This window comes from Phalacrocorax aristotelis, chromosome 1, assembly GCF_949628215.1.
Source record: "Phalacrocorax aristotelis chromosome 1, bGulAri2.1, whole genome shotgun sequence".
NCBI lineage: Eukaryota > Metazoa > Chordata > Aves > Suliformes > Phalacrocoracidae > Phalacrocorax > Phalacrocorax aristotelis.
This window is the reverse complement of record NC_134276.1, coordinates 31,135,305-31,162,454: the sequence shown is the minus strand read 5'-3', so window position 1 is coordinate 31,162,454 and position 27,150 is coordinate 31,135,305. Positions and strand designations below refer to the sequence as shown.

The 27,150-nt window shown below is 43.1% G+C and overlaps 1 protein-coding gene across 7 annotated transcripts; it reads left to right on the top strand.

Moving 5' to 3' along the window:
• The first annotated feature begins 12 nt into the window (after window positions 1–12).
• Window positions 13–23,273, top strand: SETDB2 (SET domain bifurcated histone lysine methyltransferase 2). Of its 7 annotated transcripts, none has more exons than XM_075086548.1 (15): window positions 13–155; window positions 521–926; window positions 4,851–4,910; window positions 7,266–7,388; window positions 8,802–8,867; window positions 9,666–9,768; window positions 10,436–11,002; window positions 12,569–12,682; window positions 13,934–14,076; window positions 14,506–14,734; window positions 16,760–16,844; window positions 17,801–17,909; window positions 18,702–19,033; window positions 20,908–20,996; window positions 22,936–23,273. In XM_075086548.1, the coding sequence occupies exons 2-15, from the start codon at window positions 896–898 to the stop codon at window positions 23,051–23,053; spliced, it is 2,169 nt and encodes a 722-aa protein (XP_074942649.1). In that variant the 5' UTR covers window positions 13–155; window positions 521–895; the 3' UTR covers window positions 23,054–23,273. The 7 variants fall into 7 exon arrangements, with proteins under 7 accessions (XP_074942649.1, XP_074942632.1, XP_074942666.1 ...); XM_075086531.1 differs by having other exon boundaries at window positions 13,907–14,076; XM_075086565.1 differs by lacking the exon at window positions 4,851–4,910.
• The last annotated feature ends 3,877 nt before the right edge of the window (window positions 23,274–27,150 follow it).

Sequence of the window (27,150 nt, the reverse complement as noted above, 5' to 3'; positions counted from 1 at the left end):
CATGCGCCCTCGCCCCAGCCCGGCGGAGGGCGGGGCGGTAGCGCCTCGTTGGCGGGGCGGCGCCCTCTGGCGGGTGGCGGCGTCGCCGGTGGAGCGTGCCCCGGCGGGGGGAGCGCGGCCCGGCCCTACCCGACCCGGCCGAGCGCCGCCCGCAGGTACGTTAAGCGGGGGCGGGCTGGGGGGCGGAGGAGGAAGGAGGAAGGAAGAGAGTGGCGGGCGGGGGGGCTAGTCCGTGGCTCCGCCGGGGTCGCGCCGTCCCTCAGCAAAGCCCCGGGAGGGGGAGGGGGGCGGTAAACAACGGTGGGTGCTGCAGGCGGAGCCATATGGTGCCCGTCACTTGGCGGGGGTGGGCCCGACCCCCCTCCCCCCCCGCCAGGGCGCAGCCCGTTGCTCCCGACCGCCCCGGGGACGCAGGCGCGAAGGAACACGGGGGCGTGGGTAACCCCCGCGCCTCAGTCTGGCGGCGCGTACTGCTGCCGGCGCTGCATGACTGCCATCCTCTTCTCTCCTTAATCCCCAGGTGAGCTGAGAGACGTTGGCCGGAGGAAGGTGGAAGGCGCTGGGCCGAGGCCCTGAGCGGTGTGTCGGTCGCCCGGGGTGGCCCCTGACCGCAGTCTTGCCCCCACGGGAGTTTCACACCTGACCAGAGTCTTGCCCGCACCACAGGTTTGCTCCCACCAGAGTCTTGCCCCCACGGGAGCTTCGCCCCCGTCACAGGCTCGCCCCATGTCAGCCGGTGGCAAGCGCTGGCACAACGCTCCCAACCCGACAGGCAGCCCGGCTCCTGTCCGCAGGCCCCTCGCCCTCACCCTGCAGCCATATTGGAGGACAGCTAGATCAACGCACCGCTCTCCTACCTGAGCTGGCGGTACCCCGGCGAGTGTAACAGCCCTCCATGCAGCCGCCCCAGAAGATGGAAAAGAAAAGTAAGCCTTAAAAAAATGTTTTCAACATTCATTAGGCAGATCTTGTCAGAAACTTTTATAGGAATCAACAGTCTTCATTTAACCTCTTTTCCTGGTCAACCACATGAACTTCTGTGCCAGAATGAATGGAAACATTTATTTTCAGTTCTAGCACAGGAAAGGTTAAGTAGCTAACTTTTAATTAAGGTATGTTTTGTGTTCTCTGTGTCATTAGTGGTGAAAGTCAGAAATGTGGTATCTTCAACATGGTTAAGAATGCTGCCTTGCTTTTCCCTAATGTTATTCCACTGGAGATACCTTACTTTATCTTGCATCTCTTGAGAAATAGATTCAGTAAATTTTTTACCTAAAAAAGGCTTCATTTTTTCCTAAATAAATTAGTTTAGTTCCGGTACTACTGTACTGACAGCATTAATTAAAAAAAAAAAAGAGGGAAATGTGAACTAATATAATCAGTACTGCCATGGATGGCTGTAAACTCTTCAGAAGGGATAAGCAAGGAAGGAGAGGCAGTGGGGTAGCCTTGTATGTTAGGGAGTGTTTTGACTGTCGAGAAGTTGACGGTGGTGATGATAGGGTCGAGTGTTTATGGGTAAGAATCGGGACCATCCAAACAGGATGAAGAGGAAGACAAAATACCCTATAAGCAGCTGGGAGAAGTCTCACAATCACTAGCCCTTGTTCTCTTGGGAGACTTCAACTCACCAGGTCTGCTGGAAATGCAGTACAGTAGAGAGGAAACAGTCCAGGAAGTTCTTGGAATGTGTGGAAGATAACTTCCTGACACAGCTGGTGAGGGAGCCAACTAGGGAAGGCGTCCTGCTGGGCCTGTTGTTTGCAAACAGAGAAGGATGTGTGGGTGATGTGATGGTTGGAGACCATCTTGGGCACAGTGATAACAAAATGATAGTTTTTGATTCTTGGAGAAGGAAGGAGGGGGGTCAGCAGAATTGCTACCTTGGACTTATGGAGGGCAGGCTTTGGCGTGTTGAAGAGCCTGGTGGGCAGAGTCCCTTGTGAGGCAGTCCTGAAGGGCAAAGGAGTTCAGGAAGGCTGGACATTCTCCAAGAAGGGAATCCTAAAAGCAGAGGTGTGGGCCATCGCTGTGTGCCAAAAGATGAGCCGGATTTGGTTGGAACTCTGGAAAAAAGAGTTTATGGCATTTGGAAGAAGGGGTAGTCAACTCAGGAGGACTACAAGGATGTTGTGAGGTTATGCAGGGAGAAAATGAGAAGGGCCAAAGCCCAACTAGAACTTTATCTGGCTACTGGTGGAAAAGACAATTTAAAAATGCTTCTATAAATACATTAGCAACAAAAAGAGGGCTAAGGAATCTCCATCCTTCATTAGATGCATTAGATACATGGTGACAAAGGATGAGGAAAAGGCTGAGGTGCTTAATGCCTTCCTTGCCTCAGTCTTTAATAGTAAGACCAGTTGCTCTCTGGGTACCCAGCCGCCTGAGCTGGAAGACAGGAATGGGGAGCAGAATGAAGCCACATAGTCCCAGGGGAAATGGTTACGACCTGCTACACCACGTAGGCACACACAGGTCTATGAGGCTGGATGGGATCCACCCAAGCGTACTGAGGGAGCTGGCAGAAGTGCTCAGCAAGCCACTTCCATCATTTATCAGCACTCCTGGCTAACTGGGGAGGTCCCAGTTAACTGGAGGTGAGCAAATGTGATGCCCATCTACAAGAAGGGCCAGAAGGAGGTTCTGGGGAACTACAGGCCTGTTAGTCTGACCTTGGTGATGGGGAAGGTTATGAAGCAGATTGTCTGGAGCACCATCACACAGAACATACAGGACAACCAGGTGGTCAGGCCCAGTGTTGTGGTTTAACCTGGCAAGCAGCTAAACAGCCATTTGCTCACTACAACCCCGCCCCACTTCGCAGTGGGATAGGGTAGAGAATAAAAAAAAGTAAAATTCGTGGGTTCAGATAAAGATAGTTTAATAGCACAGAAAAGGAAGGGATAATAATAAATAATAATAGTAACGGCAAAAGAACATACAAAGTGATGCACAATGCCATTGCTCACTACCTGCTGACCAGTGCCCAGCCTGTTCCTGAGCTGCAGTCACCACTCCCCCAGCCAACTCCCTCCAGTTTATATACTGAGCATGATGTCACGTGATATGGAATATCCCTTTGGCCAGTTTGGGTCAGCTATCCTTGCTGTGCCCCCTCCCAGCTTCTCACTGGCAGGGCATGAGCAGCTGAAAAGTCCTTGACTGGTGTAAGTACTACTTAGTAGCAAGTAAACCATCAGTGTGTTATCAATGTTATACTAAATCCAAAACACAGCACTACACCAGCTACTGGGAAGAAATATCCCAGCCAAAACCAGGACACTCAGTCAGCACGGATTTAAGAAAGGCAGGTCCTGCTTGACTCACCTGATCTCCTATGACAAAGTGAGCTGCTTAGTGATGAGGGGAAAGGCTGTGGATGTTGTCTATGTGGATTTTTAGTAAAGCTTTTGACAGTCTCCCACAACATTCTCCTGGAGAAACTGACTGCTCATGGCTTAGACAAGTGTACTCTTTGCTGGGTAGAAAACTGGCTGGGTGGCCGGGCCAAAGAGTGGTGGTGAATGGAGTTAAATCCAGTTGGCAGCCAGTCACAAGTGGTGCTCCCCAGGGCTCAGTCTTGGGACCAGCTCTGTTTAATATCTTTATCAATGATCTGAATGAGGGGATCGAGTGCACCCTCAGTAAGTTTGCAGATGACACCAAGTTGTACGGGAGTGTTGATCTGCTTGACAGTAGGAAGGCTCTGCAGAGAGATCTGGACAGGCTGGATCGATAGGCCAAGGTGAATTGTATGAGGTTCAACAAGACCAAGTGCCGGCTCCTGCACTTCGGTCTCAACAACCCCATGCGACGCTACAGGCTTGGAGAAGGGTGGCTGGAAAGCTGCATGGCAGAGAAGGACCTGGGGGTGTTTGTCGACATCTGGCTGAACATGAGCCAGCAGTGTGGCAAGAAGGCCAACAGCAACCTGGCTTGTATCAGGAATAGTGTGGCCAGCAGGAGCAGGGAAGTGATCGTGCCCATGTGCTCAGTACTGGTGAGGCCACACCTTGAATACTGTGTTCAGTTTTGGGCCCCTTGCTACAAGAAGGACATGGAGCTGCTGGGGCATGTTCAAAGAAGGGCAACGAAGCTGGTGAAGGGTCTGGAGCACAAGTCTTATGAGGAGCAGCAGGGGGAACTGGGGTTGTTTAGCATGGAGAAAAGGAGGCTGAGGGGAGATCTTATCACTCTCTACAGCTACCTGAAAGGAGGTTGTAGCGAGGTGGGTGTCAAGTGTTTTCTCCCAAGTAACAAGTGATAGGATGAGAAGAAATGGCTTCAAGCTGTGTAGGGGGAGGTTTAGATTGGATATTAGGAAAAATTTCTTCACTGAAAGAGTTGTCAAGCATTGGAACAGGCTGCCCAGGGAAGTGGTTGAGTCACCATCCCTGAAGGTATTTAAAAGACATGTAGATGTGGTGCTTAGGGACATGGTTTAGTGGCAGTGCTACATTTACAGTTGGACTTGATGATATCAAATATCTTTTCCATCCTGACTGATTCTATGGTTCTAGTAGGAAGTGGGGATTATGTAGGCTGAGCCAAATATGCTGGAAAGTATGGGTCAGCTCATGACAGCTTCATGCTTGAGGGGTAATAAGAAATGTCCTATGTAAAAATAATTTCCTCATTTGAGTGTTCTTCAGCTAGGTCTTGACAAGATGTGGGATGACTGTTTGAAAGTGGGATGACTATTCCACCACAAAGCTTTCTCACACCATGCTCCCACTGATACCCGCTGTAGTATTTACTTGTCTAAATTTTGAAAAACTAAGTAGCTACAACCATTTTAATCTCTCATCTGGTCTCTTATTTACTTGTCCATTCTGTACCTTTTGCAGTGCTGTGCAACTGCTTTGAAGCAGAGAACCTTACCAGTTCCAGGGAGGACAGCATTGAAGGTAGTATAATTTGGATGTGTGGAGGGTAAGGGGAAGGTAGTATATATTTGGCAGGACTTCTGGTGTGACAGTGATAACTGGAAGACAATAGTTTTGCCTTTTATGGTGCATGTGTAAGATATTAGTCAGCAGCACTACAGGCCCTTTATAAGAAAAGTGCACCCAAGTATTTTTTCTGGTAGATGGCATAAGTAGCCCTGGCCTTGGTTGCTTATTTCTTGCTCTAGCATCATTCCCCTGCACAACGCTGGAAAAAAGAGGTATATGGCCACAGGATCCTATAGAGGGAAAAGAAAATCCCTCCAGAGGTAATGGCCTCAGCCACGTTTAGAAATATTGCACCAGACGCCAGTCCACACCCCGAGTCATCAGCTGGTGAGATCATTTTAAATGCTGACAAGTTAGACGCATCCTGTGTCTCTTTATTCCCTGTTCTCCTGGCTGAGGTTAGCAATAGCATTATAAACACTGGAGAGGAAGGAGATCAGTGATATGGGCATCTGTCTTTTTTTAAATGAAAATTATGCTATGAACTTCATACGCAATCTTTGCTTCTCTGTGCAAAACTGAGTTTTTGCTGCTGGAGTTTTGGGGCACCCCAGCATGAGAATTGGGGAGGTATTTCCAAGGTGAGTGGGTGGTTTGAGCACTACAAGTAGTAGTATATGTTTTATTTCCTTTTGGCCTATGCAAGATGATAACTTGAAATGAAAAAGTTGTGTTCTGTCACCCATCCCCTGAAGTAGTCTATCCACCAGTGATATCCAGACTTAGTAAGTGTATTGAAATATCTGAAAACAGATAAGAAATAAGGACAGAGTTGGTGGAACTTCTTACTAGAATTTCTGATTGTGTATTTTTAAACACAAGTGTTATACTTATTTCTCGATATTTTAAATTCATGATACTGTCATGCACAGCAAAAGGGTGGGAATGGCCCAGGGCAGATGATGTCTTTTGGAGCAGTAGTGTAGGTTTCCAAGAAGTGTTGTGGGCATTTTTTGTAACAGGAGATTGACCTTCCCACGTTTTTTTAACAAGTTCTGTGAATATAAAAGCTCATGAAATGATATTGAGAGTTAATGCCAAATCAGTTGTTTTATGAAATGAAGTACTTTCAACACTGCCTGTTGATGCTGGTGACATAAGCAGCTGGTGTTGTGATGACAAAAGATTGTTACTTTCTTCATTGCTGTCATGATGCTCTCGAGTAACCGTAGACTCTGTACTGCCATAGTATTACTTAGTTTCTGGTATCTTGGGCAACAGAAGTAATTCTCTGCTAAGATAAAACTTAAGGAAATACTTTTTTATTACCCTAACCATTCTGTTACAAGAACACAGTATTTCATGACTGCTGGGAGGTGTCGCTATAGCATTGGCCAACCAAGACTTACTGTCTGAAAGTGGAATGTAAACCTAGTATAGTGACAGTGGACTCTACCTCTAGAAACGGAGTAGGAAAGCAGATTTACTTATTCTTTTGTGCTTGAACATTGAAGAAGAGAAATGTGAACCATGAGAGAGAGCATATTCTCTTTTCTGGCATTGTCTGTTGACAACACTGAACCATGTTCTCTTTTCAGAGTCCTTGCCAAAGATGCACTGCTAATGTTTTAACAAGAGCTTTCATGAATGGGATTGGTACCCCAAAGGAACATACACTTGGAAGAGAAGTTTTGAACTAGTAGCTTAAAAAAATCGATTTTTTAAAATCAAAACGTTCTTTGTAAATATTTCTGGTGGAGGCAGGAGCATGATATAAGGGATGTATTAATTATTGCAACTGATACCACTTGATGAACAAAATTTATCAAACTGCTTTTATCTGAAAATGTTTTGAACATTTTTTCCCCTAGAAAGCATACCAAAAATATTGATGGGACAGGCTAGTCAGCCTGTGTAGCTAAAGAGGTTACAGCTATAAAAAAGTTTGCAAATGTCTTTTGTTTAGTAGTATGTTCAGTTCGTTCATTTGAAAATATTCTCCTCTGTCACTTCTGTGAGTTTCAGTGGTGATTAATTTATAGTGGGACTAATTTGCTAGTGTTTGGAGAGAGAGACTTCCACAGCACCCTTTGTTGACATGCTAGAAAAGTTACTTGGAGGGAGCATCGTGGACTGTCAGAAGTCACTCCAGTTCGTCACTTGATTTCTGTTTCTCTTTCATGGCTAGGTTTAGGAATAGACTTTTGAGGGTTAAAGCCTGCAAAAGAAGACAGCTGTCCTGGCTGGTTTTTCAGAAGTGCCTCCCAATGAAATGAGCGGGAGCTTTGAAAAGTCCACTAGGAGCTACTTGTGTTTTTAGATTTCTTGGGAGCTGTACAAATTTGTAAATGCAAATTTGCATTTCAGGTGATTTGAAGACGTTTTGGACGCAACTGGGAGGTAAAAGAGTGGACATCATATTTGAACAAGTGCAAAATGTGCTGCTGTTGCTGAAGCAAAAGATCAAGAATGGAACTGCCACAAACCAAGGTTAAATACTTGTAACAGTTACGCTGGACTGCGGGGGAGCTGTAGCCTGCTTTGTGTGATATTGGCCACAATTCAGATACCTCTTAATTTACATTACTTTCTAGTTAGTGTTTTTAAGCACTTTTAAAAATATATCTGCTTTTTAAAAAAAGGCTAATCATATCAGGTGCTTGCCTGTATACTTTTTCAGTGTGTGGCTCCTAACCACATGGAACCGAAATATTTATTCTTGAGAAGTAATGAAATATCTGCAGTGTCTTGTGTTTTGTTTATCATCAGAAATTTTAGCCTTTCAAGCTGATCTCAGAGAACTGGATGGTTTTGGGGTGGGGTTATAATCATATAAGTATTATTTCATGTTGGAGGCACCATTATACCTTGAAATGTTAATAGAAAAATGTGACAACAATACGTTTAAGATTGTTCCTGATTTTCATGGAAATGTTTCCTTTATCTACATCAAAATCAGAAGTCTGATAAGCCTGGAGTGGTGCACAGGTTTCTTCTTACTGATTTATTTAATTTAGAAAAATTACTTTTTTTTTTAAATTAAGTCACACATGTAAATGTAATCTATAGATTGCTTTTTTGTGCAAGAAAATGTACGGTAGTTTAAGATACTTTTAAATTGGTGTAGCCATGCTCTCTGCATTGTACTGCCTGCTCTAAATTGACAGTGCAATTTTTTTGTGTACTTGAGCTCCCCCATCTTGTTTTTTTAATGGCAAAATATTACAGCAGAGCATAGGTAAAAGTTGAACATGAATCCCCAGGTAACACAATCAATCTGTGACATAGTTCAATTTGAATTTTTTTTATGCTTTGTTCTGTAAAGATTTCAAACTAAAATATTAGTGCGGATTTTGCTGACATTTGTCTGTCACCTTGTAATATTTATTGGATGGGGTAAGAGGCTGAGAAAGAGCTGGTCTCTCCTTTGTGTTCTCACTATCTGAAAGCCATTTTCACTGATTTAGGAGTAGCATTAATTTGATCTGCTAAGATCCTGCCCTTCTGAGCTGGAACGTGACTAGTCTGATGACTAAGTAAAGAGAGAAACTTAGACTAAATTGTGTTTATCTGTATTACTGCCGCTGGAGGCTACTGGTTTGTGGGCGTTTGGAAACATTCCAGCAGCTTCCTAAAAGTCAGAGGACGTTTGGTGCTGATTCACAACTACTAACATGAGCTGTAGTTCTATTGTAATTTGTAGATGTGTCTATTAAGGACTGTGGTGCAAAAGGTTTCTAATGGTATGAGTCTTGTAGTGCTCTAGATTAGCATACTGGGTAAACAAGTGTCTCCAGAGGACTTACACTTTGTTTTCCCTTTTAGTAGTCCTTATTATCATTGTCCCTAGTATCATTACTTAAATTACACTTCATGTCTGTTTTGTTTTTGGTTTTTGCACAGAATGCTGGCAGGCGTGGGCACTGGTGAATAAAGCTAATCTAGGTGATCTCTTAACTTTGACAAATGGTATGTCCTTCTTGATTGTATTTATTTGGTATGTGTGTTTAATTTGTTTTTTTTTTTACTCACTAGAAGCGTATTTCCCTTCATTGAAATCAATAAAATAGATCTGAGAAGCCTGTTAGCATTACAAGGGGAAAAAACATAATTATTAGTGTCCTCAGGTACTGGAATGTGGGTTCCCACCTGGGTTTGTACTTTCGTGGTTTGTGTGTATGTGCAAATGGCTTGTACCAAGTGAAGAGAGTTTGAACTAGTAAGCCCTGATGAACCTGAGCTGGCTGCAAGCAGAATTATCTTGTGCATGGCTCCACTAGCTGCAATACCCTGGCATCCTTTTACTGCAAATAATGAAGAGGAATCTGTATGTGTGTTTCATACCTGTGTTGTCTCGATACACTTTGAAAGCTACATGGAAGATTGTAATATGCAAATCACATGATGGTCTGTGAAAAAGGGCACTTCTGCCTCAAGTTCATCAATACACACCTAAGTTTTACCCCTTTGGGGAAAGGGAAGGGGGGGGGAGAGAAGGAGCAGGAGAGGAAGTCTGAGAGTGTGTGTTTTGTGTCATCTAGTGACTCGCACACCTATATGCAAACACATGACTTCTGTATAAGTTATAAAAACCAGGTTGTTTTTTTAGTAGGGCACTTGCTAGCATGCTCTTTGTTAGCTGTAGTTCATAGCAATGCATTGGTTTGGATGCATTTTGGCAATTATCTCTTCAGTGACTAAAGTAAGTTCGATTATAAATTCAAGTGTGGATTGCTGAAGTTTTTGCTTGCATTCAATTTTTTTCAGTAAGTGATGTGTTTGATGGAGACGGCATACAGGAAACCAAACCCAAATTGCAGTGTCTTCCTACAGATGAGAATACTGCAAACTCTGTAGAAGGTTCTCACAGGTCAGTGTGTGTAGTAATTTACTCCAGTTCCTTATTTGACATATTCTTTAGTACATTTGAGAGAGATTTTAATCCCTCTCTTGTATTTCTAAATTCAAAGTTTAAACCCAGTTTTGCATCCTGACAGTTTTCAAAGTGAAAATACTTTTAACCTGACCTACATGCAAAATCTGAGGTTTTGAGTAGGTTTGTCTAATTTACCACATGAGAATGTAGCAGAATAAAACAGGGCATTTGATTGTGAATTAAGATCCATGACTATTAGCAGGATTATCAGGGTTGGGTCTTAAGAATTTTTGAGTTCTCAGACTTTCATAGTCTGTGCAGATTGTCAGGCACATGACTTACTCTCTCTGTATTTAGCCTCAGGTACTGATTTTGGAAGATGGGGATAAAGATATTCCTTTTTTTTAATGTCCTTTCTGTATTTTAGTGTGTAAGTTCTTTCTGGGAAGAAACTGTTACCTTTTTTATTTTTTTCTTTTGAATGGCATGAACATGTCTTCGTATGATGTTAGGACAGTAACACAATACAGTGATTCAGTGAACTTCTAGCACGGGCTGTTTCTTTCCTGCGCTAATAATATTGGACCACTAAAAAACTGAGTGTTTTACTGGTTGTCTAAGATGCTGCTCTTTTCTTTTTTTTCTTGTTTATTCCAAATAGGAAAAAGGAGGAGATGGAAAAAACAGGTTCAGGGAGTAAAAAAGCATCTAGTAAAAGTCAAGGTTTACCTTTAAACCTGCAGTATCAGAACCATAAGTGCTCTAGTGCATGTCTTGCCAACAGAGCAGCGGGCTCCTACAAGGGTGAAAATCCTCTCAAGATACCCATCTTGTTTCACTTTCAAAGACGCCATGCAAAAGCAGACTGCCTTTCGAAATCACTGGATGTGAATTATAAAGCTCCTTGTGGCCGAAGTCTGAGAAGCTTCCAAGATGTGCAGAATTATCTGTTTGAAACAGAGTGCAATTTCTTATTTGTTGATCACTTCTCCTTCAACACATATGTACTGCTGGGCAGGAACACTGTAAATCCCAAACCCCTCGTGTTTGATTTCGATATTAGCAATGGAGTCGAGTCTGTGCCCGTTTCCTTCTGTAATGATCTTGACCATGCAAGATTACCTTATTTCAAATATCGGAGGGCATCATGGCCACGTGGATATTATCTCAACAATTTCTCCAGTATATTTGTTGATTCATGTGACTGCACAGATGGCTGCATTGATAGGTAGGTAGAAAAATCTAATCCCAGACAAGTGACTCATGATGGCCCAGTGGTAGGAGGGTGATGTAAGTGTGGAGGTGCACAGTAGCAAACAGTGCTAAATAAAAAAGGGCCAACGCTGCTGGAATATCTGCGGTAGCTGTCTTTTGTCATGCTCTGTGTTGACTGATACCACTGTGTCTTTGTCTTCTCCAGAACTTGGGTGCTCCTACCCGTCCAACCTCTCTTGTAGGGAAGGAAGCAATCAACAGGTGGATTATTGTGTTCCTTTCCCTTTCTTCCTGAATTGGCGGTGCTTCTCCTCCAAATGGAGCTGGCAAGCAGATATGTCAGCTTTGGGAAAAGAGTGGGGAAGGGATACTTTTGTGCCAGCACAGGGAGGCTCATTTTCCTGACAGGCAGGGAAGGAGCCTGCATGACAACTTCTCCTGCAGCTCCTCCTGTGGGATGGTATCCTTGAGATGGGGTGAGACATCCTGGAGAGATCAGATCATGTGGGACTTCGAAGATTATTGAGGGCAGAGGAAGAAATATTCCTGTTCACAATATCTGCATCCCATCCATCCCCTTGTCTAAACAGAAACTATGAAACTCTGTGGTCACAGAACACATTTATATTCTGAACAATTCAAATGGTGTTGCTTACTCCTGTCTTTTTTCTAAAGTCCAGTAGCTCTGGGCTACATGTTACTCTGTAGGAACCTGCCCCAGTTAACATATGCAAGTTTGGTGGTAATTTTGTCCGCTTTCTTGAAGGATGTTTGTCTTTGACCTGGTCTCTGCCTGTAGGTGTTAACTTGGTGTTGAATTAGTTTTGTATTATTGGTAGCTAGGGCAGTTGCATGTGCTGGTGTGCAGTATAATTGCCTATGACCCAAGAAAAGCTTGAAATCACAGCCTGATATAATGAAGCTTCAGTAATTACTTAGTCTCAGCTGAGCAGTGGGGAACCGCAAGCACACAGCTTCCTGCTTCTTTGGACTGAACTCCCCCAAGAGATGAGATGCTTTTGATGTGTGGTATAGGGGTTCAGGATTTGGTCCACTGCTGTTTGCACAAACACTGTGGGTCTTCGGAGTTGTCATGACATAAGATGATGATGACCAGCATCATTGCTTGAGTTCTATCTGCAGTGCGAAATTACCCTCTTTCTGGGGGCTAGGGTGGGAGGAAGGTATAACAAAGTAGTGGCTAACAGGCTGGGATGCTGTGCCAGACCAGGTGATTTTTCATTTGTTCATTCAATCCATTTGACGGTGTCCTGTTTTATTATAAATTTCTGTTGTACTTCAGCTGTTTGCATGTGCCTTTTACAGAGCTTGGCAGAAGAATGGGGTTGGGGTGGAGAGAACATGATTACTGTGAAGTGCATATAACCAGGCAAAAGAGCAAGAAGGGGAGGGTGCCTGAAATGGCCTTGTGGATTAAAAGTAGGAGGAGAAAATATAGGTATCCATAGAAGGGGGTGTGTGTGTGTGTGTGTAATCAAGTACATTTTACATTATCTAGATTTATGTTTGATTTATGCTGCCCCAATAAATTCTGAGATGTTTTCCTGTTATCTTCTAGGTCAAAATGTGCATGCCTACAGTTAACTGCAAGAGGCCTTAGTAATACTTCTCCAAGTAGTAAAACATGCCATGGCTACAGTTACAAAAGACTGGAGGGACCTGTTGCTAGTGGGTAAGAAAGACAGAACTTATTAACTGGCATTTTATTTGTATGCTTTTATTTTAGTCCTGTAGCATTTATGCTACAGGACTAAACTGCAGTTTCTGCATTACTGAAACCTTCCGTTTTTGTCACAATTTTACTGACAGATCAGGGTGATACAAAATAATTAACGTTACTTGAGTAGTAGGAGAGGGAAAAACGCTTTAGTACTGCAGATATTAAAATTTTCACAGCTTAGTTCAAGGTCCAAGAAGTGTGTGAGAGTATTAGCTGGTCCAGGAGCTCAGGCCGTATCTGGCCCATGTGCTGGTATGTTCAGACACGCCAAGGGGAGAAGGGAGAGGGAAAAGAAACTCGCCACAACAGAAGGAAGTCTATCACAAGGCCATTACTGTGTATACCAGCCAAAGAAGTAGGAAGCACTGGCCACCCTTGGTTTTTACCCTGTATCTTGTGTGTTTCGTCAGACTAGAGTCCTAAAGAAATATCAGCCAGCTGCTGTGGCCAGATGTGGCTGTGTGTGACTCTTCCAGGAGTCTCCAAAGCTGTTCCAGTGCTGCGAGTGTTCACCCTTTCTCTTATTCAGCTCCCATGGCCGGGGGAAGGTGCCAGTAACCTCAGGTGTTTAGGAGAGGAATTATGCAAGGTAGCTTTCTGCAGTAGCCAAGGGCTGAACCCACACGCTCGAGGAGCCCCTTTTAGTCCTTTGTTGCTGCGTGGTGTTAGTTCATGGTTGGTGTGCAGAATTAAAGCTGCCAGTGAACCCAGAAACAAATGCAAAATTTGCAAAAATAAAAAAAAAAGGCAAAAAAGAAAAACCCCAAACCCCCATACAATTATGAATTCTTTTAAAAATATTTTGTTAAATCCTAAAACTCATGACAGCTACAGTGAGGTCCAGGCAGACAGGTTGTCTTTGCTAAAATCTGTTCCAGCATAGAATGAGGTGCTCCACAGGGATTTCTGCTTCTTTCTTTTATTTTATAAAAAAAGGTAACATTTATTTTTCTTGTCTACTTATACCAAAATCTGGCTGACAGACTCATAAAATTGATGAATCAGCAGTCAAGAAAGTCATGAGCTTCAGGGCACTGCTGCATGATCAGTTTTAGCCAGAGTCTTTATCTTTTCAGTCAACTACCTTATTAGTGGTCTTGAGGAAATTTAGTAATAGCAACTTTGTTTGGGTAATACATTTTTTTATACTGTGTTTTGTTTTCTTCCTCTTGACAGAATTTATGAGTGTAGTGTGTTGTGCAGGTGTAACAAGATGATGTGTCAGAACAGAGTTGTACAGCATGGCATTCAAGTCAGGTTGCAAGTGTTCAACACGGAGAAGAAAGGCTGGGGCGTCCGCTGCCTAGATGATATCGACAAGGGGACGTTTGTTTGTACTTACTCAGGTAACAGAGGGTGACCTGTGGAAGGTGTATATTATAATTCTCCCTCTCTGTGGCCTGTGCCCTGGAATTTTTTTTGAGAACCGAACAGGGAAATATGGGATTGGAAGAGAAATGAGTCAGTATAATCTGAACTGGCAAGATGATCAAACAGACAGAAGAACCTTGAAGAGCTCCACAATGCAATGGTGCCAGATGAACAATCAAAACATTCTGGAGCAAAGCCTATCTCAGGCTGTTGGTTTTTCCCTCACATATCTGTGCATCCTGTGCCTGGGCTAGTTTCCCTTCAGTATAAATGCATTAATATTTTGCTTTCCCAAATAATGTTCTTGTATTTTTTTTAATGTTAAGTTTGAGCTGTGAAAGTGAGCGTGACCCATCTTAGCAAATGAACAATTGAAAAAAAATAATAAAATCGTTTTCTTCCAGGCAGATTAATGAGCAGAGCTGATATTCAAGTGTTGGGAGATGCCAGTCAAGAGCTGAAAGTCAAGAGTGCTGTGAATGACAGAGGCCGTGGCTTTTTTTCCAAAAAAAGGAAAGCTGACACTGATTCTTCAGACTCTGTGGTTGAACTAGCGCAAACTGGAAAAAATGACATTCTTGAAAAGCAGGAATCTTTGTCTCAGACTGTGGATAATGAAAATAAATCAACCCTGTAAGTTTACCAAAGCAAACTTAAGCATAACATTCTGCATAAGCATATCATTCTGCTATTCTAGAAAGTGCTTTTTAAAACTGAGAGTAGAACTAAATGCCCTCAGCTGAGGGTGAGGTTTTTTTATTGACTTTTTTGCTAATTCCTGGTTTTTTTTCTTCTAGTGGGACAGAATATTTTCTTTATATTAATTTTGCTTACTATGTGTACCACTTGGCATTTTCTAGAAATCCAGTTAATCTCCTGGGTGTATTTGATCTGTTCAGCACACTAATCATTAGGTTAATTTGAAAGAATTAATAAAAGATACTTGAGATAAATGATTTAAAGATACTTGATGATGCTGAAGGGTTTGATAGCAAATTAGCCACTAACTGTCCTGTCCTTTGCTCGCAGTCTCTAAACCTCTTATTCTTTGTAATGTCACCTTTTCTGCTAGGAGTCTTAACCTCTTCCCATTAGGAGTTTGACAACACCTTGCTTTTGCAGTGAATTATGCAAAAGTTCTGGTCGTGCTTCCATTTTACTGTCAGGGTCTCACAGCCTATCAGGATTCCCAAAACAAAATTACTGCAAAATAACCATGTAGCTTTGTCAATAGCATGCTGTAGTCTGTTCAGAAGGAAGTCAGGAGACTGTGTTCTTAAACTTTATGCCTTGCACTGCCACACTACTTTGTAAACACTTCCTTTGTACTAGTCATAAACGATTGCAAATTCTTGCTCATTTCATAGAAGATTATTGTGGATCTTTGAAAAGCATCAAGAAATTGCAAATGGAAACTTTTTAAATACCTATCAGCATATTCTCACTTGTATTTCAGGACCTTGGAAACCTAATGGAGTATTAATTTTGTAAATCACATAATTATCAGCAATCAGCTAGATTTTACTTCTACTAAGAGGTGTTACTAAATATTGCAGGGAAGCACAGTTTTAAAGTTGCATTTACTGCACTGCTACCTTAGATCTCAAACTTCCTTTCCTGAGAATAAAAATGTTTCAGTAAAAAATGTGACAGACAAGATGACTTTGTTATTCTGGTTTTTAAGAAATGTCATCCAGCTGATCTGAGACACTTTTGAAAGGACATCAGTGTGCTAAGTTTGACATGTCATTCACCCAAACAGAGTGCTCCTAAAAGGACAAACAATGTAATCCTGTAATAGTGTCACAAGTTCTTGTGGCTACTGCACCGTTTAAATTTACAGAGGGGTTTAAGTGTTAAGAATTTGCCAACATCTTAAGATGTTGCCAAAATTCAGTATCCCAAAGAAGTACCATGATGGTTTTTATGGCAAGAAAACACATATAAATGTTTCAGGTTGAAAGTTTTCTTGAATAAGAGCTGTTCCTTATTGCTAGACATTGTACAGGTATTAAGATTAGTTTCAAAACTGGTATTTTCTATTGCACCCTGAATGTAATCCAAATGAATGTGATTTTAGATGTTTTAAATGCGTATGCCAGGTATTACTTCCCATCCTCCCTCAACCTTCTCCTGATGTGAAGGAGTAAGGTTCTTTTGTAGGAGAATATTTGCTATATCTGCCATATATTGATGGTCTCCCCCCTCTGTCTCCCTCTCTACCCTTTGTCCCTGCAACGTCTTTGCTTTGCTGTTTGAAAGCTGCACTGTCAAAACTGTTGAAGGTGGTAGCAGGAAAAAGGCAAAACTCTGTCTGTAGGCGCTCTATTTTGAGATGATCTGATATAATAGTAAACCAACAGACAATTTGGCTCTCAGCAGGAGAACTGGGAAAGGATGTGAAAGCACCTGCTGATCTCTCTCTCAAAAAAACTGCAAAAAACTGGTTTTTTTTACAAATGCTATTGAGAACCTGACCCAGGTCCTGAATTCCTAAAGGCAAAATAGTCGCCGAGCTTGGGCGAGTCCTGACTGCAGGCTCTGGTGTAGTCTGTTCTTTATGAAATGGGGACTCCTAGAGAAATGTGTGTTGTGAGAGTTACTTCTGGGTCTTTTTGTCTTTTTTTTTTTTAATTTCCTTTTGACCTTTCTGTACAGGGATCATCCAAGGAATTTAAGTATTGCAACCACGAGAAGGCCTGGAACTAGAGCAGTTGTTTTTCATAATCACCAGCTAAAAACGGTAATAATAATAAGTGGCCTTAATAGATTCATTCTTCACTATGCTGAATATCTATGTTAATTTTGACCTTCTCATCCATTTAAATAGTTCTAATGATCTTTCTTCATAAGATTGTGTCACCCTGTGAGCTAAGCTGGCATGCTGGAAGCTATACCCCATCCCTTCTCCATTATCAGTCCTTCAGCATATTCCCTGAGACCAGCACTAACTACTCACAGCCTTCCCTCCTCCACCCTTCACTTACACTCCAGCCTTGAGAGTCTTAAGAAATCACTCTCCCCCTCCACCCTGTGTTGTAGCTAACTGCAGGGTTAGAGGGTCAGAGTGATAATATTTTTGTGATGTCTCCCCAAAGAACGAGATAGCAGGGAGGGAAGAAAATCTCAGGAGTTGGATGCAGTTTTCTAATGCAGTGGCACAGTTGGGAGAATTTGATCTGACCTGGGTGTGAAGTGTTGCCTGCAAGTACATGCAAAGGAGGGAAACTGGGGTAAACTTAACCTGTCGGTTTCATTGCACTTAAGTGTTGGATTTTCTTGCTAACACTTGGCAGCAGTGTCCATTCTGGAGCTCCCATAACTAATCGCCTTTTTGTAGGGGGACAGGAGAAGTCTTGCCACTTTGTTCATTTTATTGAAACTATGTAAAAAGCATATTTGGGCTTTGGTTCAGCAACTTACACAAACATGTTTAAGTTCTGGTGAAATTGTTGTGACTTCAGCATTTACTGAAATGTTTGTTAGGCAGGGAGCTCCTTCCAGGTCATTCTGAAGGATAATTTGAAATTAAGGAAGGTGTTGCATTGCAGACTTTTGACACTCAGCCATAGCCATTCATTACAGTAGGTTGGAAAGTACAACCCTCGAGTCCTAAAACTCACTTGCTATCCTGTGTTGACCCAGAGTTGCATACAGGAACAATACGTCACAGCCTCTTATCTTTTATTCTGTTTAAAGGAAATTGATACACTGGTGCACAGTGCCAGCTCAGATGAAGAGAATAGTTCTCAGATTCGTCAGTCAAGCAAAACAAAAGTAACCAGTGGAACAAAGAAACGAAAAGAAAGTAGGTTTGCATACCTGTAAATGCTGTGCTCTTAGTACACTTGTGCCCCATCAGGTGATAAACTTAAAATATAGAAAGCAGTCTTCAAATGTGGGCAGGCCAATTCTCAGAGTAGAAAGATGTTGTCCACATAATGCTTAGGCTGTCTTAAAGAGAGCTCAGCGGTACAGAAATTATTGCTGCCTTGCATATTACAGTGCATTAACTGGTACAGGGCAATCTTTTGCCTGCAAAGTTGATGTTGGGACATGTTGAACAGTCCTGACAGCAGCTTCTCAAGTACAGTACAACTGTGGGAAAGTCAGTCTTGCAAATCTTACTGTGTCACACCTAATACGTGTTCCAGTCAACAGTAATTGAACAGGATATAATGTGGGGGTGGGGAGGCCTCAGGCTGAAGAGGCAGTGTGAAACTGATGCTATTTGCATGTGCATCTTGTTTCTGTCTTAATTACAGTTTGTTATTCTCTCAGGAATTAAGGTGGAGAATGATGATAAAATGCTATGTGGAAGAAATCAATTTGGAGTGGGATTTGAGAAGAAGGGAGAGACTAGGTCACTCACGGGAGACTTGAGCAAGTGCTTTAAGCACCAAAACAGGAAACAGTCATTTGTGGGAGGATTGATGAGAGGCACAGAAAAAGCTAATTGCATTACAGACTTGTAAATAGCAAGGAGGCTGTGTACTTTTTGGAGAACAAAGAAGGGTGGGTGGTTAAAAGTTCAAGGCCAAACAGGGGAAAGGCTTTGGCTTTAAACTGCTGTTGAAAAAAATAACATGTCCATTGACAGAACCCACTCAGCAGCAGAAGGAAGAACATGCAATGGAAATTGGAGAGACTGAGTCTGCTGACGTGGACAGTGCAGAATGTAAAAGAAAGAGTCTACCTCTGCAGGGTGTTGATTGTGGCAAGTCAGGTGTGCTGGATGACACGTGTGTTGTGAGGCCATCTGAAAATGTACCACTAAAAGCTGACTGCAAAGAGGAAAATCACAGGCAATCAAAACAAGACGCATTTTGTGAGGGGGCTGATGGTGTCAGGACACTTTTGAAGAATGCTAATGAAGAAAATATTTATGTACTGGATGCCACAAAAGAAGGAAATGTGGGTCGTTTTCTTAACGTAAGTAAAAAGTTGCAAGTGTTCTCTTAGCTGACTTAGCTTAAATAAATAAAATATGGATGTGCATAAACTACAAAGCTTTTGCACATAAGTCATCTATGTGGTAGGTGCGTGACAAGGCAGGCTATGTGGTGCTCCCTGCGCTCTGAAGTGACAGAATAGCAGGGTGGGTCACAACCAGCTGTTAGCGCTTCTGTAAGGTGATGCATGTTACATGCTCGCTGTAGTTTTTTGGCACCACTAGATTCCTGAGTGAAATATTCCCCAGTAATGAGTGACATCTTTCTCCTGAATTTTTGAACAGCCTTTTTTGGGAGTCCAGAGAGCAAATGGCACATTTTGTTGAACCACAAGCCTTCTCCCAGCCTTGCTTTTTTGTTCCCCACCATTGTAAATTCTAGCTTGTGCTGCTTTAGGGTAAGTGTTGCGATATTGTAGGAAATTTCTCTACTGTTCAGTCATAGGTTCAGAAGGTGGTCTGTCATACTGTGTATGTATCTGCTAAAGAAATCTCTCGATTTTGACTTGCCAAGAAATAATAATGAATTACCAATTACTTCCAGCTAATATGAATGTTTCATACACATGTCTGCATGTACTATTCAAGTAACTTATTTCTCTTCATTGGCATAAATATGTGTGTTACAGCAAAATCCTTGCATATGTTTAAGCTGTTCTTCATTGCAGAGGTAATACAGTGTTAAGATTAGTAGTGCATCTTGCCGAAACCCTTCTTCTGCATCCATGACCCTACATGTGTTCCTACATGCACCAGAATCCCAGAGTGGTAGGGGTTGGAAGGGACCTCTGGAGATCATCATGTCCAACCCCCCTGCTTGAGCAGGCACACCTAGAGCAGGGGACACAGGACCATGTCCAGGAGGGTTTTGAATACTGCCAGAGAAGTAAACTCCACAACTTCTCTGGACAGTCTGTTCCAGTGCTCTGCCACCCTCCAAGTAAAGAAGTTTTTCCTTATAGTCAGGTGGAACTTAGAATAGAATCACAGAATGGTTTGGACTGGAAGGGACCGCAGGACTTCCTGTGTTCCAACTTTGCCCATTTCCCCTAGTCCTGTTGTTGGGCACCACTGAAAAGACTCCAGTCCCATCCTGTTTATACCCACCCTTTAGATATTTATAATCATTAATGAGAACCCCCATCAGTCTTCTCTTCTCCAGGCTAAACAAACCCAGGTCTCTCAGCCTTTCTTCATAAGAGAGATGCTCCAGTCCCCTGATCATCTTGGTAGCTCTCCGCTGGACTTTCTCCAGTAGTTCCCTGTCTTTCTTGAACTGTGGGGCCCAGAGCTGGACACAGTAATCCAGATGTGGCCTCACTAGGGTGGAGTATAGGGGGAGGATAACATCCCTTGACCTGCTGGCCACACGCCTTTTAACGCACCCCGGGCCACCTTGGCCACAAGGGCACATTACTGGCTCATGGTCAGCTTGAATGACCTTTCACATCTTGTATCTCTTTGCCAACACCCACAGTCATTTTTTCTATTGCTTGTTCCCTAGCACTGCTCCCCTGGCTGACAGTGAGATACATCTCTCACATACTGATTATTTGTGGTGCATCCTGAATCAAAGATGAATTCTCACCATAAACTTCTGCAGGACAGCTTGATAAAAGTACTTGGTTTCCCTTGGCAAAAGTGCTTTCATAATATGATGGAAATATTACTTTAAAGAGATATAGTTACTGAAAAAATAACTGCCAATGGCATTGAATATTAGAGATTCTGTGTGGTCTGGAGAAGGGAAGGAAGGAACTACCTTTACGAGTCACAGATAATCTGATGTAAAAGAGGTTCTTTAGCCAACAACAAGGCGTCTCACTGTTTCTAACTCAAATATTCTGTTCCACAGCACAGCTGCTGCCCAAATCTCTTTGCACAGAGCGTGTTCGTAGAGACTCACAACAGAAGTTTCCCATGGGTGGCGTTCTTCACAAACAGGTGAATTTTTGGAAGTTTAATGTTCATTCAAGGCACTAGGGGAAAAAGGAGTGCTTAGTAATTAGGAAATAATTATGCTAAGGGGGGCAGATGCTTAGATCATGAAACCATAAAACTACCTTCTTATTGTGACTTCTTATTGTGCACTAAAGGCTGAAATATACAGCTATTGGTTAGCACTAGTGAGGCTTTCTTCAGTTTTGCACTGAAATGTGAAGTTGGAAAGCTTAATTTTGATGCATCTGTTTCAGTGATAATCTTCCTTGGTGGAGAAATAGGTTTAACTTGGCATGGTCATTTTGAAAGCCGAGAGTCACTGATTTCAGTGCTGTGTCTCAAGGAATGGCCGGCAGATCTGGGTCCCACAGGGCAGGATTGGACCCTACAGGGTCTTAAGGCTGAGACACTTTGTGGGTCAAACAAGCTGGTTCCAGGCCTTCTCCTCACAGCTATCAAGAGAAGCAGGACTTTGTGTAGCCCAGCATGTCCTGGGGACGTGGCACTAGGATACTCAGAGATGGAAAATTCCTCTGAAAGCAAAAGACATGGGTCTTCCCTTGGTGGATTACAGAAAGGGAGATACAGAGAGCTGGTGCCAGTGAGACACAAGAAGGTGGCAGCTAAACCCAGGAGGGGAAAGATTAATTGTATGAACGAAACTAGCTGGCACACATGACAGCAGGAGTACTAGGTGAGAACTTCAAATAGAGAGGAGAGGATTAGTTCCAGACAAACCAACCCCCGGGAGCATTGCTTCTCTGTGGAGCCTTGCAACCCTGGCCCATACTGACACGTGCTGTGGGTTGCACTGTGAGGAGGGCTCCCAAGAACTGTGAAGACAATGTTTTGAAATATGTAAGAAAAAAAGATTTTGTTTTAGCAAGAGTCTGTCTTGCTCAGGTACTCAGTAAAGAAGTGTGTAGTGGGGACTGAGGGCAGTGGAGAAAGGTAAAGGTGGTCAGCAGAAGACACTTGGGGAAGAAGATTGTTCACCTGGATGGCCCTCCTGCTTTCTGGCAATCAGCCATTTACAACTTCTATACATTGAGGACTGCATCTGGATCATCGAGGTTAATTATGTATCTTCCATGAATTGCCCGATCACTTTTATTTGTTTTACATTTCTGAGCTCCGTAATGTCCTAAGGCAGCAAATCCCAGGTTGCAGTTATGTACTGTTTGAAAAGTCCTCATTGTTTGTTCTCAGCCTCCTGCCTGGTAATTCACTGGATGTCCCTTATATCCAGTGAGAAATATCAGAGAATTACTCTCTTTGTAACACTCATATTTTATTGTATATTACCTCAGTTGTCCCTCAGCATCTTAGTCTCAGGTATTTCATTTGGCATTTATTTTGGGCAATGAGTTTCCTTAGAAATTTCTTCTCTTTCATGTACTGTCAGAGCGGCTGGTTCATGAGGAGCATGTGTTTAATCCTGAGTCTTAAGCTTTCTGCATATAGATAGTGCAGTTGCATTAAAATGTAGCTTGTCAGACCAAAGATTACAGTCTTTATCACCAGTGTATCTAGGGATCTGTTCAAACCTCAACAATGCACTGTACATAGTAAAAATAACAAAACTGTGTACTCATTTAGATATATTCACTTATGTGGTTTTTCCTTTTTTGTTTGTTTGTTTGATATTTGTTTCCCAGAATTTGCCTTGACATTAGAGCAGGTTGCTTAGAATCTGACCCTATCACACTGCTTGTTAAAGTCTTTTCTCCTAGGTGGGGGTATTTGCACTCTCCGTAGTTCTGGTAGGCGAAGCAGCACGTGTGTGCCAGAGACTCCTTTTATCTCTTGTTTCTCTCCCAACAAGCTGCGTGTGTGATGCTTCCTGCCCCCTACGATTTTAGGGTTTGCATGCGAGTCTGGCAAATTGTAAGCACAGTACTGTTTCACTTACTTCAAACAAATTGACTGTTTTATTTCTTAGGCATGTGAAAGCTGGAACTGAACTCACGTGGGATTATGGTTATGAAGCTGGAAGCATGCCAGAGATGGAGATTTCCTGTCAGTGTGGAGTTCAGAAGTGCAGGAAAAAAACCTTATAGGCAAAGCTTTCATACTGTGAACAAGTACACCTGGAGATTTATATACTGGAAGGGGCTACTACACGGTGAACAGTACGCTTAAGTCTGTGGTGCTAATTACATTCAACTAAAATGCCTTTTACCTGACCTTTTTTAAAAAATACATTTAAATGTCACTTTTGTAGATTAAAGGATTAGAACTGTTTGTCATAAGAACAGGCATCAAACTTTACTTAGGTAATTTCTGTGCTCCTAGTCTTTTTTTTGCCCTCTCTCTCTTTTCATTCACAAGCAAAGGTCACAGTGCACTGGAAAAACTCGTGTTTCTGTGCCATCTGCAGCAGAGACATGACTGATGCAGAGCAATGTTTAGTTGATGTTTTCTGTGCCCTTACACAATGCTGAGTTAGCAAAACTTGGGTTTCTGAAACTCATATGAATGCAAGTCTGCCTGTTTGGGACAGATAGTCTTAAACAGTGATGAGATTAATCAGAACAGTATGCAGAGCTGCGTTTGTGCTATGAAGTGAGCTGGGCAAGTCCTGCTGCTGCAGGAGGCAAGTGACTGGTTTTTGTTGGATTGCATCCCCCTCCATGTTTGTGACACAAAAAATCCTTGAGAAAAGCAGTGTATATCACTTCAATACCATGTTGTGTAGCGTGGGACAGGTGGACCACTGAAGTCCTTGCCATGTGGTTTGTCGGTAAGAGAGAAATAAGTTACATTAGGTGACACTGAGTGCGGATGCAGGAGGCAACTCTGAAATGGAAGAAGGGCTGGGTGTGCAGGTTGTGTGGCTTTTGAACGTGGTGGAGCCTTGTGCAAAGAAGGTGGTGTGGTGGATGGGCAATTCAGACCGCTTGAAGAACCATCGCCAAAGATATCAGCAAAAGTGGTTTTACCAAAGTAAGGTGTTGTAAAGCGAGACTTAAAGTTCAGTGGCAAGGTTCCCTCTGTTACTTACTGCAGAGGATATAATAATGGTTCAGAGTTACCAATGCAAAGTCAAACTTGGCAATACAAAATCTTAGTGCGCTATAATACAAGGTTATGTGCGATATCGGTCACTTACCAAAGGTCTGCAGTTGGTAAGGGGTCTCAGCCTAGGGGAGTAACCTTGAGAGGTGTCCCAGCTCAAGGGGAGATCACTGCCATGCAGCCAGCTGCCCAGCAGAGAGAGCTCAAAGAAGGCTCACTCAGGCTGTATATTTAGGGAATAAAGTGGTTGGCTCATAGTCAAATGACACGCGATGGAAAAAAATAAGGATGAGTCTCCTTGTACCCACAACTTTCTTTGTTCCTTGATAAATGAGTCTTGGAAGAACCACCTGCTATTCATGTGTTAACTGTGTGTTCCAGTTTCCAAGCCCATATGCATCGATGCTCACCATGTCACCCTGTGCTGTGTGGGTTTTCAGAGAACAGGTTGGAACTAGAGACATTTTTGGCCTAGTTATGGCCTGGGCCTTTGCTTCCTTTGGAGGCTGAACCAAACTACTGCTAGCTTGGGGAAGGAGTTGAATGCATCTGTTGCAGGTGGATTTAAAGCTGGTCCTGCAGTTCACCTTACCTTCATTTCCTGAATTTGTGGGGAGCCCACAATTGGCCAATCATGCATGGCAAATCATTCAGAACTGTCTGTATTTGCTCGGCCATCAGCAGATTTTGTCACTGGATTTCCTGTTTTGCAGAGCAGAGAGAAGTACTATTTGCAAGAGTTAGTGGTGATTTAGGCAGTTGTATATGGGAATGAAATATGCCTGTGAGAGACTGCCATGGCCACATAATAGAGATTTCAAGCCTACGGCTATAATGCAAAGTGAAAAAGAAGCAGGAACCAGTTCTCGGCCCTGAGGCCAAGGGGCAGCAGGTGGCTTATGTCCACATGGCTTAGGGTTAGTCTTCTTTTAACTGGGTTGCATCTCTGCTGTGTAACTGTGGACAAATATGGTAGCTGTGGCCCTAAGCTGTTTTTTAAGTTTGTTTTGGATGCTTCAAGCTTAAAAGACACAGGATTATGGTGCAACAGGCGCTGCTTTTACACCTCTGAACAGCCTCAGCATGTATGAGGCGTTTAAGCCTGCTAAAAATGGACATTTAACAGGGATATCAGACCGGTGAACTGTTCTGCTCACAAAAAACCCCTCAGCTCTTCTGTCTCACGGCCCTGTTTGAGAGCCTGGCACATCCACCAAGCAAACCCCTACTCAGCTTTTGTTCCAGTTGTCACGCTACGGATTTGTGTCTGGTTTCATCATGCATCTTCAGAGCTAGACGCAGAAGAGTGGGGTTTCCCTCAGAACCACCCACCCTTGTCCTGATCAGTCCCCTTCCACCCCTCTGTCACTGAGGAGTACCACCATGTTAGCAGCAGTCAGCATTCAGCTCTGCTGCTTCTTGCTTCATTGAAGAGCTGCCTCTGCTGAGAGGCAATATGCCTTAGAATAACGTCATGCAATGTAAAAAACTCCAGAGACATGCTGAACTGCATGGCAAGTAACCCAACACTGGTGTAAGCCTTTTAAACAAGTGAGGATGCAGAAAATACCTCTTTCCAAGCTCAACTTGAATGTGGAAAAGCGGATGGGAGCGTCATTGAAAGAATGAAGGGAGAAAAAAAGTACATTTTAGTGCCATTGATTATATTTCCCAGATGAGTGGTAGGAATTATGGTACTGAGCTGGTGAGGAAAAGTTCGTTTCTTGCTGCAGGAAACAGACATGATGTTTCAAAAGAGAAAGCACTTACTTGCTCCGTGGTCTGCAACTATGTGAGAGCCTGCTGTCAGCATGGATTTTACAGTAGGTATGTGTATCAGATGTGGCTTTTTGGCTAGTTGTGTGTGTTGGGTCTGTCTTCAGGCTGGTGCTTCTTCATTCTCCTCCACATGAGGATACACTGGATATAGCGGTTGCAACCCAGCTTCAAGTCCCCTCACAGTCTGATGCTTCTGCTGCTTGCAAAACTAACATAACAGACCAGAGATCATAACCTGTCCTTCTGCAAGCTTACCTTACATTCTCCACCAGTTTTTGTGATTTTTTTTTTTTTTTAAATTTTTATTAAAATGGGTTCTGCTGAAGGTGGTTGGCAAGCATCCTCCACAGGTAATGGCTGTACAGTTCAATATGCATTGAGAGAGTGCTCATCTGAACTTGCTCTCTACTCAGCTCCCAGTTCATCTGCCTGTGCTTACACAGCTCAGGGATGGGCGTATTTCAGAACGTAGCCCCTTGTGCCACCCGTGCTTTAACAGAGCATCATGTAAAAGCACCAAGCACGAGCACCAAGAGAAGAATAGGTGGAAATGCTCCAAGTGAAACACTTGAAAGCGCCTGTGGAATGATACATTTGGGACTTCTCGTCAGCCTGTCAGGGGTATCAAAACAGAAGAAGAGTGCCTGATGGGAATTAGTTGCATTGAGATGTGAAGCAGGCCTTTGGAGATGCCCTGAAGTCACAGTTTCTGTTGACCTGCAGGGACATGTAGGTTTTACAGCACTGCTGGAGGACCAGCAGAGGAGAAGTCTGAAACAAATGTAGGCTATTTCAGGGTGGTACCTTGTTCCCGTGAAATGGTGTGGTCCAGCCATGCAGTGTGGACATTGCTGACTCTTACGGTGATCAGGACTGTCCCAACAGAGGGACTGTAGGGATGCAAGGACGTATGAGGGCTTCATGACCTCTAGGGAAATAAATATTAGCCCTCCAGGTGAGCATACAAATGCAAAGACAACTGAAGATCACCTATGCATAGGTATAAAAGAAATGGGACTGGAGCACATTACACTGATATTCCTTTTTTTTCCAAAAAATTACTGAGCACTAATTTCTACCTCCACCTGTTTCAGTACTACATGGTTCTGTGGAGCAGGGCTTTGGAAGAAGAGATCACAAGGGACTTGCAATTGGTTATCCTCCACAGAGAATTATTTTTTCTGTGTTGAAGAACAGACTTGCATTAGGAAACTTTTCCTAGTTTGACTTCTGCACCTGTAAGGGTGCTTGAATCCAGTTGTCTCATTTGAGTATCATCTAGATAATGGATTTGGGAATTGGTGTTGTGTAGCAGCATCTGGCTATTAGATGCAACCTAATTGCAAGCCCACATGCATGA

Coding starts and splice junctions, on each gene's coding strand:
- SETDB2 (XM_075086531.1), top strand. CDS start 896: ATGCAGCCGCCCCAGAAGATGGAAAAGAAAA. Junction 927..4,850: donor CCAGAAGATGGAAAAGAAAA/GTAAGCCTTAAA, acceptor TACCTTTTGCAG/TGCTGTGCAACTGCTTTGAA. Junction 7,389..8,801: donor TGGAACTGCCACAAACCAAG/GTTAAATACTTG, acceptor GTTTTTGCACAG/AATGCTGGCAGGCGTGGGCA.